Raw genomic sequence first — 18,591 nt, 5'->3', positions numbered from 1 at the left:
GGTCAACCCAAACCAATAAAGAGGAACCTTTTATACGATGTAATGTTCTTCTGTATCATGTGGGGAATGGAAATGAGTCTCTTTAGTTTGGCTCACCTCTCTCAGCTCTGCTTCCTTTCATTTCTCCTGTTCTTCCTAATCTTTAATCGTATCAATTCATGCGTGTGAATAAACTCCCAAAGCTGCAGATGCTCAGCTTTGTTCATGTTCTTGTACCACCTAGGCCAAAAGTTACATGGGATACATGGTATCGTCGTTCAAATGCGCATGAGGGTGTGCAAAAACAGCCACACTTGTACAATTCTGCTTTCAAAATGTATGTTTTTTTTCTCAAATCTTTCATAATACAACAAACAGTATGCAAGGTACATGATGGGTTTGATAACAGTGACAGGAAAGAAACATATACAGGCTGGAGAGTCGATGGACACATGGATGGAGTGATGATCAGGCACAGGCTCAGGGGCCCCTGGGCCATAGACTCTGTTTGAAGTGACTGAAGTGGCAACTGTGAAGAGACACAAGATGAATACGGCACAAAACGACTACAAAGACACATGAAAGGGAACATACAGAACAACTACAAGAGATTCAAAACAGCTGCGACTTCAGTGTGGGTCTGTTCCTGTGTAGAAGAGGTGGGGGGCCTTTGGCACGTCTGTGCCCAGGGGCCCATTGTCTCATAACTGGTCTCTGGATGGACGGTGGTGTTTTTAAGAGTGTTTGATACCGCACAAGGTGACAATGACTTCCACATGATACAACTTCTTAAAAAGCACTTTAATACTTCTTGAAGTTTTTCCCCATGGGTTAGCTTGTGAGAAACAAAAGTCTGACCGCAGCTCAGAGCTTAAACTGCTGATTAAACTGTGGAGGTGGTAAGAGTGGTCGTGATTTAAGACTCCGTAGACTTACAGACATAACAGTGATGAAAATAGCATAGAACAACTCAAAAATACAGTAACATGTAACATTACAAACGCAGTTTGTGCTGCTTTTCAGAGTATTTTCTTTCTGTGATTGTGAGGGCTTGGTGGCCGTGCTCAGTGTGTATTACAGTACCTGTGAGTACCTGGGCTGAATAATTGCTCATATTTTCCTCTAACAAGTGCCCCGTGAAAGAGGCAGATGGCTATTACAGCTACTTTGGAATACAAAATGAGATGAGATGCTTTAAAATGGCTGTGTTTCGAAAAAAGACCAGCGTTAAAATGACACAAAATGAACTTTAGCAACATCATTACAAAAGCCAATATGCTTTCTTGTGTGAACGCAATTTTCTTCTATAAATAATTTGTCTTTTACTGAACACATTATTCTATTTTGAAAGCTTGTACACCTTAAAAATATCCCTTTGGCATTTTTTGTTGCTTTATAGCTATTGAAATTAAAGAAAAAGTGGCTAACCATGTGTGTGCCTTTTATCAAATCAGTTGAAAAAGTATAAAAAGCCACTATATATAAATATAAATATATACAAAACAGTCAATCCATCAAAGGGGGTATGAATGCACGTTTTTGACATCTGCTCTTTCAGCACTGAAATGCATTTCTCTGGATGTTCTCTTGCAAGTCAAATTCAAATATGCATCACACCATAAGCACTGAGACAGATTATTAGAAATGCATGGGATGCACTCCGAGTGTGATTCTGTGTGAAAGGAAAAAAGATATGAGAGGTGGAAGCAAAGTGCGACAATAATTGTGTGTATTCTCTTCCTACAGATTTAGGCAAAGAAATAAAAAAAAAAATGGAAGAGGCCAAAATTAATCAAGGAGAAGAAAATCCAGGTTGTGATTCTTGTCGCCTCCCCTGGGTTGTTTGAAAATGTACAAAGGGAGCGCGAAACAGAAAAAAAGAGGCCAGAACAAAGCAAGAGGCAGTAATATAGCAATGAATTGGCATTCATCGGGAAAAAGAATGATGCAATAAAAATGTGCTGCTGGTGCGTCTTTTCAAGCCTCATTCCAGCGGGGCCCTTAAAAAGAAATGGTGGATTTTTGCTCACAGCTGCATTAGAGAACTGTGGGTACAACTATACGATCACAACAAAACAGCTCCTTAGTTTCATCTCGTGGTCAGATTTTATAACTTTGGTTCACGGTCTTAGGCTTCATGTCTTCTCCGTAGTCTCTTTGCTTCAGTCCCCTCTGTCCCTCTGCTTGATCCCTCTACCAGGGGCCCTTGATAGGCGGGCCCTTGGGGCTGTACTCCACTTGATGGCTCATACAGTCTCCAGGATTACACCGCCCATCGCGTCCCTTAGAACCAGGCTGCCCAGGAGGGCCTGGGATCCCAGGAACACCCTGCTGGCCGACAGCACCTGGGGGCCCCATCTTACCATAGCCGGGGGGGCCTGGGACACCTGGAGGAAGAAAGGAAATAGAGGGAATGAAATGACTGCGGCATGATCACTGCCCGGTACTCTAATCCTGAGGAAAAAATGTAAGTTGGAGGCAGTTTGCCATTTTGCTGACAGTTGCTGACACTCTGATGCTCTTCGGTTAAATATGAAGCTACTGCTGCTGCTCATCTGACTCACACTGCAGCAGAAAATATGTCAAGAAAGTCCACACCAACAAAAATCTCTGACAGAGGACGTTATGATCGTGAACATTATCAGGAAAACATTCAGCAAACATTAGAATCCTGTTTTGATCACTGGACGTGTTGCTTTTACAACCAAAAGCCCTTGCCGAGCCAAAATAAATAAACCGCTCCCATAAAGTGCCTGCAGATGCTAAAGCTGAACTCCATGATGATTAGAGATTCTCACATGATGATTTGGGTGGTATGAATTAGCCTGGTAATTTTAATTAGGAGTATTTAAGACTGTTGAAACATTACTTTCATCAAGCTGGCAATTTACTCATCAACATCAAATGCAACATTTTTAAGTGATCAGCATCATTTATGGAAAGTTAGACAATTCCACCAGCAGGGTTTAACACCGGGTGTAGCTTGTGATTGTTCATAAAACATTGTGCATAATTACAGTTCAAACGTTTGAATGTCTTTTCATTTCAAACTTAACTGGAAACATTTTTGTCACTTCACATGGTGAAAAGTTGCTAATGGCTGCCACTGCACGCCTCACTGATCCATGGACCAGTGGGGTACATTACCTGGTGCTCCGGGAGGTCCTACATCTCCCATCTCTCCGACACCCTTGTCTCCTTTTTCTCCCTGTGGTCCTCGTGGTCCTACAGACAGAGAGCCACACATTTGGACCACGTTAATCAGTTAGCGAATAACACTTCCTGCATGTCGCTGTCATGGTGCTCAGAAGACTACTGATATAACTGACAAGGCTCACCTGGGAGCCCTTGGCCTCCTGGCCGGCCTTGTCTGCCGATCTGTCCCGGGAGTCCAGGTGCACCTGCGTTCCCGGGTGCGCCTGGCGATCCGTCTTTCCCTGGAGGCCCAGGCCGGCCTGGGGATGCCACCATCTCTACTGGCATCTGCATGCGAGACATGTAGTAGGCCATTCTCTCTGGGGAGGGGGGATCACCCAAAAAAAAAAAAAACAATGGTTGAATCCCAGAGAAATGGAATAACTCTTTGAATGAGAGAAACACATCTGAAGAGAAAATGCTGCTCGAGTCAAGAAGCTACAGTTACACGCAGTAAACATTCCAGAGATCGGCACATGCCCTCACCATCAAAAATCTTGATGACCTGCTGGCGGATGAAGTTCTTGATTTCATCATAATTGACGACAGCCTGTTTGAGCGCAGAGAAACAAAGAGGAAAAACAAAAAAGCAAACTTCAATCAAAGCAAATAATCAAAAAATTCATTATTCAGAGGAGCAGATGGAGCTAGTGAGCGCTTTTGGCCACTATACTTTGTGTCATCCCCTCTTCTCACAACCGAGCTGGATATTGCATGTTCTGGAGCTGACTGAAAGCTAAGCTCCGGTGCTGTAAGTGTAATGAAAATGCAGCTCACATCATTTCCTGGTGGCCCTGGAGGTCCGGGGAGCCCCGGGGAGCCCTCTGAGCCTGGGCTTCCCCTCTCCCCTCTGGGTCCGACCGGGCCAATCATGGGCTGTGCATCCTTGGAGTGGTAACCTCCAACACCAGGGGGCCCCGGTCTACCTCTTTCCCCTGGAGGACCCCTCTGGCCTGTGGCCCCTGCCTCACCCTGAGACACACACACACACACACACACAGGTGATAGTGTTAGTGGATGAAAGAATATATCAGTCATGATATTGCAGCTACGATAGTGGATAATTAACTTTTTTTCACCTGTGGATGAGTTTCTGCCATTAAGATACTTATTATCACAGATTATATGCATTTCTCACTTCTTAAAGCCAGTACTTGCCAAGGGTTAGATGGGAAGATCGACACCAATGTCCGTACATTAAATATGAAGCTAAAGATAGGCGACGTTAGCTTAGCGTAACATGAAGATAAACTACAATTACGTCCTTGTTGTTGTTTGCTTCCACCAACCAGCAAAGTTAGCAGAGAAATCGGACAATCATTATCTTTAAATCTCACTCCTTTAAACCAGTATATCACATTTGTTTAATACCGTTAACAGGTTGTAGCTTGCTGCATCCCACTGCTGCTGCTCTTTCCGCTAAGCTAAGCTAAACTAAGCTAAGCTAAGCTAAGATAAGCTAAGATACGATAACTCCTCCCGGTTGCAGCTTCTTATTCAACGCAGAGACGTGAGAGTGGTATCAATCTTTTCATCTAGCTCCCAGCCACAAAGCAAATGGCTAACGGCTATGCTCTGCCTTTTCTGCTTTTATCTGCCGCCAGGTTTGAGAGGCGTGCGAAGAGTCTCATCGGCCTCATTTCAGAGAAGAGGCCGATGAGAACCTTTAAGACGGCTTTTCGGCTGCATCTGTATCTCGGGTTGCTTAAACGCACTCAAGAAACAGCCCTGCCGCATTAACGACAGTGATTTATCGAGGACAAAGCAGCCCATAATGGACGTCTAATGTTTACACGTCACCGACAGACAGGCGGCTCTTGAAGTAGAGAGGAGGGAGAAGAATAGAGGAGTCCGCTCTTGTCTTTCTCCTCTGTTCTGCTCTTCTGTGCAGCTAAAACCCTGACAATGCCGTCCTGTCAGCGTGACAAATAGCCTCATCTAGCATCTCCCCTCATGCTTAATAGCATTATCCCAGAGGCAGGGAATAACTTTATCACTGCGTCCACCTACAGTACTGTGAGCCTGTGTCTGAGGAGAGATCCAACAGGCTGTGCAGCTACAGAGGGCTAGCCGGCTGGAGAGCGGCGAAGTGAGGTGAGAGGGACGGAGGGTGTCGGCGGGTGGGTTGCAGAGCTACTGAACTGATGACTGTGTTAAGTGCGGGTGCTGAGAGGGCAGAAATGGAGAGAGCGAGCGCGTTCAGCGCCAAAGCGCGCCAGCCTAAGTCTCCCTGAGCTAAACGGAGGAGAAAAAAGGGTGAATCTGCTGAGGTAACGGATGATTGATGCTCCGCTCTGCAACACACACTCACAGAATACGCTGTCCCACCCTGAGTCAACTCTTACTTTTTGACCCGGTGTCCCGCTGTCCCCTGGTAGGCCTGCCGCTCCCTGTCAAAGCAAAGAAAGAAATATCCATCAAAGGACTGAATTATACACGTCACCACATCCACCTCTCCGATTAGACTTTAATGGGGACAAACACCACACCCGGACATTACTCACATCTTTACCAGCAGCACCGTCGCTGCCCGGCTCCCCCTAAAAGACAAGGAGAAAAAAGGTTAAGGGAGATATATTGGTGTGGAAGCATCCAGAATGGTGTTCAATTAAAATTACTTGGTGATGGTGGATAAATGGAAGCAGACACAGGGTGAGAGGTACTGACCATGGGCCCCGGGTGCCCGGGTGGCCCTGGGGGTCCTCCCATCCCTGGAGCACCCCTGTCACCAGCTTGGCCCTTATCTCCTTTCACACCCTGCAGAGGGAAGATGGTGAATTCAGATCCTCTCCTATTGTTAACACTTTTCACAGCACGGCAGCATTTGAGTCTTGTTTAACACACACACACACACACACACAGAGGACACTCAGACATAATATACCATATCTTTATCCCTGGCCATCTGTTTTCTTTTTTTTCAGTGTGTGTATCTTCTGTAATTATTTACTGGAATCGTAACTAATGTTAGTATTATTATCATGCTCAGTGCTCACTGCTTGCTATATTTTATCCCCAACATGTATTTGGCTTCTGAAACAACCGATTTTCTCCATGGGGGATGTTAAAGATTAACCTAATTCAATGCTATCACCCATTTTTTGTTTCTAACTGTCACATGTTTTGAAGCATTTTTCTTTTTACATGTTTTGGAGCATTTTTCTTACCACTCCTGATGGACCGGGTGGTCCTGGTGGTCCAGCAGGACCTGTAGAACCCTAATGGGGGGAAAGAAACGCATACATTATTCTGGTCGAACGCACTAATGTACTAAAATATCAACAGATCCTACATGTATGAGCTTAAAAGGGCAGTGAACTTACAATGTGGCCGGAGGGTCCAGGTCGTCCCTGAGGTCCTGGGGCACCGGGATCACCCTGGAAAGGTCACAGATTGACATTTAGAGCTCTCCAGGGCTACGCTGAATATGATACATATACTCTTGCTTTGGGCTTGTGTGCAGATCATGGATGTGCTCTCTAACTTTAATCCAAATGGACACAATGGAAAGCAAAAAATACTCACATCATGCCCTGGTCTGCCGGATGGGCCAGGTGGACCTGAGGGTCCAGCTTCACCCTGAGAGGATGAGAGAAGTGATGAAGAGGTAATCGGGGAAACGTGAGTGGAATGCGTGAAAACAACGAGGCAGCACAGTAATAAAACCCAGACGGGTGTCATGACACTTTTCATAATTAGCAGTTTGATAAAATGACTCACTCTGACGCACAAGCAACAGACAGCAACTGTAAATAGACAAACAGACAGAGATAGTGTGATGGTAAAGCAATGAGCTGTTGGCTGACCTTCTGTCCAGGGAAGCCAACGTGGCCAGTTTTCCCTTTGAATCCCTGAGGAGTGACATCAAAGAGCATGAGATTGGTACAGTGTCAAAATTCACAAAGTGGAGGCTGCCAACGAGCGGGCAGACGTGTCTTTGAAATCACCAACACCTGCTCTTGGGCAGAACACAAACTGAGATACGGAGAGCGGACGAGAGAGGAAAAAAGAGAGCGTGAATATCACTATCTGGGCTGTGTCGATACACACGACAGAAAGTTAGAGTGATCTTAGAGGACGACAGAGAGCTCAGAAGTTTCTAATGGGATCACATCACCAGTGATCTCTGCAACGGTAACAAGGCTCATCGTTGATAGCGCATACTAATGCACATGGATGTGCATTAATTTTACATCCATAATGCAAGTCACAATTCAAAAAATCACTGTGAATCCATCTCTCCATGAAGACCTTTAGAATGCCGTGGTGATGCCGAACAGATTGTATCCAACAAAGCAAGCTACAATATGTGAAAACTAATGAGGGCACTGCTGGTATGGATGTTTGGAGGAACACAACGTTAACATTTATGTCTAAGTGATTTCATGTTTTAATAAGAGACTGCAGCTGTGCTGCAGTAGCTGCTCTGTGAGGCTGAACTTAAAATGTCAGTATGTTAGCGTTTGCTAATTAGCATGGAACATAAAGCACATCTGTAGATGATGGAAATGTTCATTTTGCAGCCACTTGGTCATAAACCAAAGTACTGGACAAATTAAAAATCTGACGACAGCACTAGGAATAGCACTTTGAGCCAATCCATTAGATGTTGAGAAATTTTAAGAGAAACGTTTGATCTACCGCTGGCACAAGAAGAAACGTCAGAGGATTACAGTTCACCCTCTAAAGACGATGGATATTTGGACAAAATTTCATGGCAAAACATTCAATAGTTGTCTTGACATTTACTAAAATCTAAAATCGGAAAGGTGGGCATTAAAGTCATCAGCATTCATCCTCAGGGGACCATGAATGTCTGTACAACAGTTTGCACCAATCCACGCAGTAGATGTTGAGATATTTCACAGGATACGTGAAAACCTGCTGGTAAGGAGAAGTCAGAAGATCAGTGAAGTCAGGAAAATACATATTCTGGGGACCATGAATTTCATGCCAATCCAACTAATAGTTGAGATATTTCAGCATGGACCCGAAAGTGTCAACATGTTCCCCTTTAGCATCTGTTTTGCAGGTGCATGGCTCTGACGTCAAGTTAGCAATAATAAATATGCAATGTGCAACATTATCAATGTCCAGTTAGACCTTCAAAATAAAGCTTGCTGACAACAACACGTGGTTAATGTGAATCTATCGCACTTGATTAGGTTTAGGAAAAGATCATGGTTTGGCTTAAAATAAGCAATAAGTTAGTTACAAACGTTAGTTATAGACATTACTCGTTCATCACTGATTATGTGCATCATGCTACTTCACTTTAGTACGCACATAAGTTACAAAAACAAACCTTGATCTCCTGGGTGAAAGTCCTGTGCATGATTCATCCAAGCAATCTGTCTATAGATGTCTATCAAACTACTCTGCATGTTGAAAAAAAAAAGCCTTAAAAAGTGCCACCAAGGGGTCCTGACCAAGTGTCCACATGTCATCAAATTCAGAATAAGCGTATATTTAGAAAAAACAATGAAGTTGACAAGGTCAAACATTAAATACATTGTCTCTGTGCAGTGGCGTGCACAGGGGGGGGCCAGGGGGGCGACTGCCCCCCCTCGTGGCCTAGTTTTTGAAAAACGCGCACTAAAGGGCCCTCCTGGACTCCAAAACGCGTGCTAAAGTGCCCTCTTGGGAGCCAAAACACGCGCTAAAGTACCCCCTGGGAACCAAAACACGCTCTAAAGTGCCCTCTTGGACTCCAAAACACGCGCTAAAGTGCCCCCTGGGAGCCAAAACACGTGCTAAAGTGCCCCCTGGGAGCCAAAACGCGTGTTAAAGCGCCCCCCTTGGGAGCCGAAACGTGTGTTAAAGTGCCCTCTTGGACGCCAAAACTCGCCCTGAAGTGCCCCCTGGGAGCCAAAACGCGTGCTAAAGTGCCCCCTGGGAGCCAAAATGCGTGCTAAAGTGCCCTCTTCAGTGGCGAGGATGCGCTATATGTGCCCTTTTTTTCCTTTTCGCCCCTGCCCTTCAAAAAGTCTGTGCACGCCACTGTCTCTGTGCTGTTTTCGCTTCACTATATGTCAAAGAGTTTAGCAGATTATCACATTCAGTTATGCTTTACATTGCATCCCAGCTTTTTTGGAATCGGGGTTGTGCTCCTCATGTCTAATTCATGTTGTTCTCTGCACTGCGTGAATCGAGAATCAAATCAGGTCATGCGGATGTTAGAGGTGATACTCACTGGGATTCCTCGTGGTCCTGCTGGGCCTGGAGGGCCTGCTTCTCCCTGATAACAAAAAAATAGCCAGTGCCAAAGGGCAACTATTATATGCGCGTCTTAAACTGTACCCGCTATAGCATCACTCCAGGGTGTGTTTGGATATTCAGCGCGTGTGTGGGCATGCTGTGATGTGATGTGATGCATGTGCGTAACTCACCCGCAGGCCTGGTTTCCCATCTTTTCCATCCAGTCCCTCGATACCAGGGGCGCCCTTTCATTGCAAACGCAGAGAGTGAGATACAGCACACAGTTCATAGATATGTTGGAATGTGTCAAACGGATAATATGCAGGAATATAACATGCGTGTACCATCAGCCCTGGGGAGCCTGGTGAGCCTGGGGGTCCAGTGGGTCCCTGAGAGCCTTGAATGCCATCGTTGCCCTTTGAAAGCAGGGATTGTCAGTACAACAAATGATCATTTGGATGCAAATTGGAGCCAGCTGCATATATGATTTGTACTCACTTTTTCACCTTTGAGGCCAGGGAGCCCTTCCCTTCCAGTTTTGCCGGCAATACCTGGTTGCCCCTAAAAATACACACAGTGAAAAGACACAGTGCAAAGTCACTACAGCTATTCCATAGACAAGAATTTGCCATAAAGAAATGAAAGCATTTACATACTGGTGGTCCTGGGAAACCTGGTTGTCCTTGGAAGCCCTTAAAATATAAAAGAGTACTATATGAATATGTGTTTGATTTGTATCTAATCATCACATTTATCTGTTACATGTTTTACCTACCTGATCCCCTTTGGGACCACCAGGCCCTGCTGGTCCCGTGTCTCCTTTTATGCCCTGCAGACACAGAATAGCTTACATTATTCTCAGTTATAAAAGTCTGTGATAATAAACGAATGAGTCAGGCTCTAAATATCGCTTATAGAGCAAAGTCTATGATGAAACACTGACCGGTGTGCCCGCCTGTCCTTGGTACCCAGGGTTACCAGGAGGACCCTGCAGAAGGACAAGAAATGTTAGCCAGTGATATACAAGCCCAGCTGCACATGCATTGTGTGTTACATAACAGCGATGGCGTGATGGCTTACTGATTCTCCTTTCTGACCACTGTTTCCCGCGCTCCCACGTTCGCCCTTCAGTCCCTGGCAAATACATATAGACAGTCAATCAATGTCAGTTCACATATCAACATAACCACCTCTCTGTCAGTTACAGCTGTCAGATTGCTGTCAGTCCCATAGTTCCTCATAATGAGGCAGTGAGAGGAACTCACAGGCAGTCCAGGTGGTCCCATGGTTCCTGGATACCCGTTCGTCCCTGGAGGGCCCTGAGGTAAAGATCATACAATCAATCAGACGGAGAAGGCAGTTATTTTCCCACGTAATAACATTCCAGGAAGTTGATTGACAGATACTTACCTGCTCGCCCTTCATTCCTGAGAGGCCAGGTGACCCTCGCTCGCCCTGCTGACCCTGAAGAAAATGAAGGATGCGATATGTATGTCAGGGAGAGAGGTGGGAATGAGCCAAGGACGAGGCAAGTCAGTATCGAAGACAGGAAACAGCTAACTGGCTTGTGCAGTCTCTCTTTGGGCCTGCCCACATTGTCCTCTGCTCTAGGCCTCCGTGACGACTCAGGATGGTGATTCACGTATGCAATGCTGATATCCAGAGGCGGAACACCGCCTGCTCGCTCCAGTGGGTTCGTGAATTTTTTATTTTTTCCCCCACAAATAATACAGATTTTCCAAATGCTGCTTCCCTCTTCTTTATCCCTCCCTCTGTTATCGTGTTGCAGATTCAGGTGCATTTGACCAAAGCTGCAGACATGTTTAAGTACTCCATCTGTTTACCATCAAACAAAGCAAAAGACAAACAAAGACGGCGAAGAAGCCAATGTGCTACAGAGCTGAAAAATACTGGGATCACATTCCAGACCGATTCCACAATGCATTTAAAACCTGTCTGTTAATTAAATACAGAATGGTGTTTTTACACAAATGTTAGCACGCATCTGTGATCTGTTTCCTAGCAACAGCTGCTGTAAGCGGAAGCCCGTTGAGTGCTGGGGAGAATAATAAGAATGTGGATGAAAGCTGGGAGCTAAGAAGTGGAGATTCATGTTATTTTCACATGGTGGCAACTGAGAGTGAGAACCAACTGTTGATGAGCTGTTTATTCACACAAATTCACATTAAAATAAATAAATCAGTAAAGCTGAACTTCAAAAAAATGCTAAGAATATCTATGTGAGATAGATTTGGTTGTATGACTAGTTACTCGAATGATTACTGAGGGTTGTAATTTAGAGAAAGTAATAACCAATTGATCATGCTGAGGAGAAACTAATTAGTAGCTGATCACTGTGAGCAACTTCCTCACCGCTGAAAATGAGTAATATATGTGGCGACAGGGTCACACTTCCCTCCCTCTCCCCCACAAACAGTGCAGACGGACACACCGCTGCACACAGCAGATGCTAACACCTGCTATAAAGTGCTGCTACGCTGCAAATGGATCCCACACAGCGCTCACACAGCTCATCCATTTAGCATCTCTATTCTCCTAAAACAATAAATCTGTATGAGGTGGAGGAGGGGGAGGGCGGCTCTGTCTGCACAGCGGCCCCGCTCTCCATCACTTAGACGGGGGAATAATTGAACAACTGGAGAAAGAGACAGCCAAGCCGCTTCCTCATCTGAAATAACTTTCATTAAAGCGCCGCGGAGGGAGGCAGGGAGGACGCAGACATGGCAAAGACAGTATAATCAAAGCTGTTCGGCTGAAGAGTGAGATGATCGGAATTTGAAGAAGCCAAAAATAAGAGACAAGTAGATTAGATAGAGATATTAAAATCAGAGGTGGAAAGTACAACAACTCAGGTATGTGTACAATTCTGGGGCACTTAATACTTCACTATTACTTCAATACCACTGTACACCTTAACTTTATTACATTTCATCCCATCTCTTAGTCCACTACATTTCTCAGATGATTTCATTTAATCTGAAGGCCAAAAAGACAAAAGGGCCAAATATTGCAAAGAAAAGTAAAGCTCTGAGAAATATGAATACAAACTTGTGTAGCAGCAGCCCAATTAATCATCTCACAAATTAATCATCTGTTGGTGCCCTTTGGACCTTTGGCCTGATATCACTGCACTAAACTGTATATTAATGAGCTACAACAGTAAAATGCTGCATGCGCACTCATGCATCAGGATTAACAATTAAATAATACCACATATAATAATATGTCAGTTACAGGGGGCGTTTGATTTAAGCCCATTAAACTGATAATATATCCGGATCTGTGTATTTGTACTTAATTTTTTAGATATATAAAGATATTTTTATATTGTTGTATTGGTACTCAATTAAAAGATCTAAGCACCTCTTCCATCATTGATTGAAACAGAGTAAGAGAAGAAAAATATGAAAATGAGGTTGGATGTGTGACAGGACTTACAGGTAAACCAGGTGGGCCCTGAGCACCTGGGAAACCAGGAGGTCCCTGTGGACAGAAAACAGTGAAGGGAACACCTGAGACAAGATAAACTGAAGTGCAATGTACACCTCCGGTTAAAGCAGGTTACGACTTCTTTCTGATAGTTAAGATAAAACTGCAACTCTGCACGAGGGCTAGCGTGTGTTTCTGTAAATCAGCATTTAAGAGGTTGGTGTGATGGGCGACCCCTTCGCTCAGACCAGCAGGGGGTGCTGTGACAGCATGGGACGTGTCAAACACAAGCTCCTCTCAAGTCACTTCACATCTAAAGCTTCTGATTAAAATGCACTTTGCAATTTCCAAACATTTGTTCATTTTTGTATGAGAGGTAATTTGGAGAAAGATGTGTTCAAAGTCCCAGAAAACTTTAAAAATCTGCATATGTGTGCACTGCAGGCACATCTACACAGCTGATTTCAGAATCAGAGTCCAAACTCTTGCCATTAAAAGGAAAATATGAGTCTTAAATGAAACCATTGCAAAATATTCAGGTTTCTCGACTATAAATGAGCTTCATGAGAGTCAAAGTTGAGCAGGTTCAGTAAGAGGCAGACATGTTGCTGAAAGTTGCCTCACAATGTTTCCTGGCATTCCTGCTTGGCCTCTATCTCCTGGTGCACCCTGTGGTAAAAATAGAGAAAGAAGAGATATATAGATATATAAGATATAAAAAGATATATTAAATTAACAGCCTGCACATGAGAATACAGTCACAGACTCACTGGCTCTCCTCTTATTCCTGGTGATCCAGGCATTCCTGGAGCTCCAGGTACTCCTGTGCAGGATTGACTGTCCTATGAGGCAAAGACATAAAACACCAGGAACTGAGCACATACGTCTCTGTGAATGTGTGAGTGTCCTCGGAATATGACGATGATCTCAACTGACCGCTGGTTGTGTCGCCTGCTCTCTCTGCAGTCTTTCCAGACACTGGAAGCAGACAGAAGAATACGTTATCAGAGTAATGCCTTGCTGCTGCTGTCAGACTTCTCACATCAAGCCGTGCAGACTTGAGTGCGATGCAGAACGAGGCACTGCCATAAAGCGCGGGAACAAACACAGCGACTGTGCGATGAGAGACGCTGCACGTGATTCTGGGAACGGAGAATCACAGAGCGAAGCTGAAAGTGCTTAGACAAGACACTCCCAGTGCCTCAAAGCCTCACCCTGTCACAGCTGTCCAAGGGGTTTACACCAGGCTTGCCCTCGTCTCCTTTTTCTCCCTTGGCACCGGCCATGCCCGGCACCCCCGGCAACCCTTGGGAACAGCCCTCACCACAGTCTCCCTGAAGACACACGCATACAACAGTTTTCATGCCAAAAGTCACTGAGCACAATAAAACCCCATTCCCCAAAATGCACTTTTCCTCATGAACTTACATCACCGTGTGCTCCAGTGGAGTCTTGAGGCAGCTGGTGTGGTCCAATGGGATTCTGCAGAAGGGCCAGGGAAGCACAAACTGAATTAATATTCATTTAGGAACCTTTTGGCATAAAATACAATAATTAAGGGAAAGTCTAATTATCAAAATCCGCTATTTTCTTCAACATCCAACAAACTGAAACACAGGTTCCCAATATTCTTAGTGTACACACAGTGACACACTTGAAGTTGCACAGTTACATCTGTTCTGACAAGTCGAAGTTTGCAGTGACAGAAGTTTATTGCTCTGACTTCAGATACACTTTCCAATAACAAATCCTTATTAAATTAGCTAATCGAACACTATCTCACTGACTTATGTCATGCTTTTCTTAACTTTGTTGCAACTGTTAAATGGTAGCATTTAAATCTATTTTTGTCCTTTTATACACTGGCGCACAATATTTGTATTGCAATTTGTTGAATCTGTCAGAGAGCTTTGAAATCACACGCTTGACTTTATCACCAAAAGCTGCAAAAAACCTGCCACAAACTGAAACAACCTTTGTGAGCAATATGTGTGTGTAGGACAATCTCATTCTGTTCAATGTCAAAACAAATAAATTACTAAGGGGGCCGAGCTGAGGACATTTCAGCCCTCATCCAAGAGGCCTGTTCAGTTTAGAAATGACTTTTTGTTCACACTGTGGTACAACTGCACACTGTCTCTATCAAACATTCATTACTTTACAATTATAAAACATTTTCAGGTGCATTACAGAAACGCTGGTCTGTATTTTTCTGAATAATCCTACTAAAAATCAAATTTTACAATGTATTTCTTGCAAAAGTCGAATTTATTTTACACATTTAAATACAGTGGTCTCCGCTTCTTACACCCTCATAGCTGGCTCTGCCCACACACACTATATGTGCAAGTGAAAATAAAAATTACACACACACGTTAAAAATTAGACAAATGCCACAACGGATTTACACTGTCTATTTATAGCCGGTTCTGAAATAAAACTGCTCACTCTACAAGCCCAATCACATTTAGCGTGAAAGACGGTCTGCTCCCTGTCGAAGCAGTGGGACCCTTTCCACTGAGGGAGTCTGTCAAAAGCACCTGGCCTGGTTTCAAAGTCATTATAATCCCATTTGACATTGTTCAAACTGGAGCCATTAGCCAGAAAGGCTATTTTACGCTGCACGCGATTGGCTGTTATTGGCCTTGTTCAGAAAACAGTTCTCTGTAATTATACGTCACTGTGCAATGTTCACTTCAGAGACTCGAAAGGGATCCGCAAATTGCTAACGCTGTGAATTCACTGGGCAACATTCTGCTATGTTTCAAAAGCAGAGCTGTCGTCGGGCCTGATACCTGCAGAGCCGTGAAAGAAAGAGGCACTGAGTGTTTTGAGGGCAGGAGGTGCCAACCTTTCCACTATAGTCAAACTTCTGATATTTGAGCATGTAGCAATATAGCATTTGGTTTGAACTTCCACAACTATCAATAATTTCTGTGCATCTCATCGTTTGACCCATGATCCATCAAAACACAGATCATGGCTGTTTGCATGTGTAACACTGCAGTCACTGGAACAATAGAGGTGTGCCTTAATATGCCATCAACACCTTTCTGCAGAGAGCTTCTATTACATCAGTCTGAAATCTTTTCCAGAGTGCTCATCTGATCTTCCAGGACCTCCCTTTCCTCCATTAAACGACTACTTTAATTCCTGTGCTGAAGGTGAAGTTCCCCTTGAGTGCTGGCTGGAGATCAGCACTGATGTTCCCTTAATGAAATTAAGCCATCAGCAGACTTCAAAGAAACAACACTGACACAAAAAAAAAAAAAAACGAACCCACAGATAACTTCACAACTGTAACTCCTCCTCCACATTGTGTCCTTGCACTTACTGTAGGGAAAGTAGCTCTATCCACAGACCTCAGGCCACATGCATAACTCTTAATATGCATATGTAGTGTTTACTAATACATCTCAGTCACCATGAAATATGCAGGCATATGTATGAGCCTTATGTCCACTCCCACAGTAATCCATAAATAGATATCAACTCCCTCTTTAACAGTACAACAGCAGCACATAATACTCTTCTATTACTTAATTTCTTGCCATTAATGAACAACTTGTGACCTATAAAACCTAAGTTACTAAGTAAACTAAGGAGCTTCTTGACCTTCTGTTGTAGAAATCCCAGTTCCTGATAACTGCATTTGTTCTGTGCTTTTGCATGACTTATACATAAGGCCTCAGACTTTGAATCACTAGATGCAAGCGGCCTCTTCCCCTTTTCTCTAATTTTACTTACGATGTATCCAGGCAAACCCGGGTTCCCCGGTATCCCGTCGTTTCCAGGGATACCCTGAAAGAAGGAACTGAGGTTGAACTGGTTTGTTGCCAATCACGGGGTAGCCACTCCCATTTCCACCAGAGTCAAAGGGTCAGGCTCAAAGTGGTCAAACCTGCGCCTCCTTCTGCCATGTCTTATGAAACTTAAAAAAAACCTCAAAATCTGACCGAATTCAGTGATCTGAAGGTACATTTGTATTCAGCACTAAAGACATGACCCCTGCCATCAAGTTAACATCACCACTTCTTACTCCTTTGACTCTTGCAACACAGATCACAGAAACACTTTATTTGAAGGTCTGCTTGAATTACAAACTTTAGAAAGTCATCAAACTGGTACCTTAAATATGCTTTGCAATAAAAAAAATCATATTAAACAAGACCTTCAAATAACTGTTCATGTCTTGACGGACATTCCCAAAGCCTGCACAGTTGCTTCCCACATGAGTTGAAAATGGAAGCACCAGCACCAGAGGGGTTAGTGCATTTCCTATTTGATCCTGATATTCTAAGCCTATTTTAAACCAAACTAATGCAAACGTTCAGTATGCAATGTCCCTCCATTCACTACATGCATATTATGAACTTTCTTCACCCTTCAGATTGCAAAGCATAGCGAAGCATTGCCTTTCTGAAGTACCCCAACGCCCAAGCTGAAAGCCTCCATCATAAGTAGCTTGTAATTCAATCCAGGCTGGTGCAGCAGCTACTGCATTGAACTGAAGAGAGACCCCCCTCACCATCCAGCTGCCACTGTCTCTTACCTGTGGTCCTTGGATGCCGATAACACCCTGGGGCCCAGGTGGGCCAGGGGGGCCAGGAGGTCCCGGTGGGCCCTACAACACGCAAAGACACGGCCACAAATGACATCACACATTCACAGTCGAACACAGCTGAAGAAGTCTGTGATTTTTCCGAAGAAACTTTTCAAGGTAATGACAGAAAGCTTGCAAACAAAGCCCAAGTTATCAGTCGAGACTGCTGGCTGACAGATCAGACCTGAGGCCCGGGCTGCCACATGTTTATCGCAGTTCCTGGAGCTCCCTGGAAGGCAAAAGTAGTCAAAATCAGAGCAGCGCAAGCGCTTGCACAAACAGAATATACAGAAAGCGCACAGTGTGAAGTTAAGAATAATAACAACAAATGTGGGAAATAACTGAGCATGAACATTTTTCTCAACATGTCCCCTGTGGAGTCGTAATAAACCCTCTGAGAGTCAATGTGTTTTCAGACTCCTGTTGTGCGGCAACAGTTCTCTGGATTAAAGTAATTGTACGCTTACATGGGCTTATTTCATATGTGTGTGTGTGTGTGTGCACGCGTGTACTCACAGGTCCGCCTACGCCCGTGTGCACTGGGCCTATGCAGTTGCACTCTCCAGGGTCACCCTAAAATATACATCAAAAAAAGACCCATAAAAATGGTAAAGTGAAACTCTTTGCACAATTTTAAGCACAGGCTGCAAAACTGAGTCCTCATTCAACATTAAAGCCACTCTCGCTACTGTAAGAAAGTCAGAACTCTTTGGCATTCAGGACTCTTTTGTGCACCGTTGCTAAATCTTGAAATCTCATGCATCACAAAGACACTCTGAACTGCAGGGGATGAAATGCTACGAACGATTTTTTCACGCCGCTTTGTGAACTTAAAGCGTTGCATTACACGGATTTGCCCCTAAAACCTTAATGCAGTGCAAGGACACAGTGACTGCGTGGCGCTACGATGTAAAGAAAGGTGCAATTCACTGAACGTCTCTAATCGGAAGAGCCTGCATGATATCCCCAATTACACACCCCTCTCACTACTTTCCTCTAAAGTCAGGTTTTTACAATATATATGAGCTCTCCAGGATAGCTCCAGACTCCATGAATACACTGAATAAAGATTCTGAATCCTCTGCAAAATGTTACCTATTTGGCTCATTCTCTCTTTTTCCTTCTGTAACTGTGGGCTCCTGTCCCACATGTCACACTCCTCCAGA

General features: G+C 44.2%; 1 protein-coding gene across 5 annotated transcripts in view; it reads right to left on the bottom strand.

Moving 5' to 3' along the window:
• Window positions 1-315: 315 nt before the first annotated feature.
• col16a1 (collagen, type XVI, alpha 1) overlaps window positions 316-18,591 on the bottom strand; it is a 65,922-nt gene continuing 47,646 nt past the window's right edge. For 4 of the 5 annotated variants that reach the window (XM_041955092.1, XM_041955094.1, XM_041955093.1 and 1 more), the window contains 32 exons: window positions 17,942-17,998; window positions 17,610-17,654; window positions 17,375-17,446; window positions 16,570-16,623; window positions 14,251-14,304; window positions 14,037-14,156; window positions 13,759-13,800; window positions 13,593-13,664; window positions 13,447-13,491; window positions 12,832-12,876; window positions 10,783-10,836; window positions 10,638-10,691; window positions 10,453-10,506; window positions 10,316-10,360; window positions 10,148-10,201; window positions 10,029-10,064; window positions 9,871-9,933; window positions 9,717-9,788; window positions 9,564-9,617; window positions 9,368-9,412; window positions 6,981-7,025; window positions 6,700-6,753; window positions 6,498-6,551; window positions 6,342-6,392; window positions 5,842-5,931; window positions 5,679-5,714; window positions 5,520-5,564; window positions 3,952-4,146; window positions 3,661-3,724; window positions 3,318-3,494; window positions 3,127-3,204; window positions 316-2,366 (listed from right to left, as the gene is read on the bottom strand). In XM_041955092.1, coding sequence (XP_041811026.1) covers window positions 2,173-2,366; window positions 3,127-3,204; window positions 3,318-3,494; window positions 3,661-3,724; window positions 3,952-4,146; window positions 5,520-5,564; window positions 5,679-5,714; window positions 5,842-5,931; window positions 6,342-6,392; window positions 6,498-6,551; window positions 6,700-6,753; window positions 6,981-7,025; window positions 9,368-9,412; window positions 9,564-9,617; window positions 9,717-9,788; window positions 9,871-9,933; window positions 10,029-10,064; window positions 10,148-10,201; window positions 10,316-10,360; window positions 10,453-10,506; window positions 10,638-10,691; window positions 10,783-10,836; window positions 12,832-12,876; window positions 13,447-13,491; window positions 13,593-13,664; window positions 13,759-13,800; window positions 14,037-14,156; window positions 14,251-14,304; window positions 16,570-16,623; window positions 17,375-17,446; window positions 17,610-17,654; window positions 17,942-17,998 — 2,220 coding nt within the window. In that variant the 3' untranslated portion in view covers window positions 316-2,172. The remainder of the gene's footprint in view (window positions 2,367-3,126; window positions 3,205-3,317; window positions 3,495-3,660; window positions 3,725-3,951; window positions 4,147-5,519; window positions 5,565-5,678; window positions 5,715-5,841; window positions 5,932-6,341; window positions 6,393-6,497; window positions 6,552-6,699; window positions 6,754-6,980; window positions 7,026-9,367; window positions 9,413-9,563; window positions 9,618-9,716; window positions 9,789-9,870; window positions 9,934-10,028; window positions 10,065-10,147; window positions 10,202-10,315; window positions 10,361-10,452; window positions 10,507-10,637; window positions 10,692-10,782; window positions 10,837-12,831; window positions 12,877-13,446; window positions 13,492-13,592; window positions 13,665-13,758; window positions 13,801-14,036; window positions 14,157-14,250; window positions 14,305-16,569; window positions 16,624-17,374; window positions 17,447-17,609; window positions 17,655-17,941; window positions 17,999-18,591) is intronic. The other variant, XM_041955096.1, reaches the window with a different exon arrangement.

The sequence above is a fragment of the Chelmon rostratus genome, chromosome 16 (genome assembly GCF_017976325.1).
Source record: "Chelmon rostratus isolate fCheRos1 chromosome 16, fCheRos1.pri, whole genome shotgun sequence".
Taxonomy (NCBI): Eukaryota; Metazoa; Chordata; class Actinopteri; order Chaetodontiformes; family Chaetodontidae; genus Chelmon; species Chelmon rostratus.
Note: the sequence above shows the minus strand (reverse complement) of the source record. Positions and strands in the feature narration are given on the sequence as shown.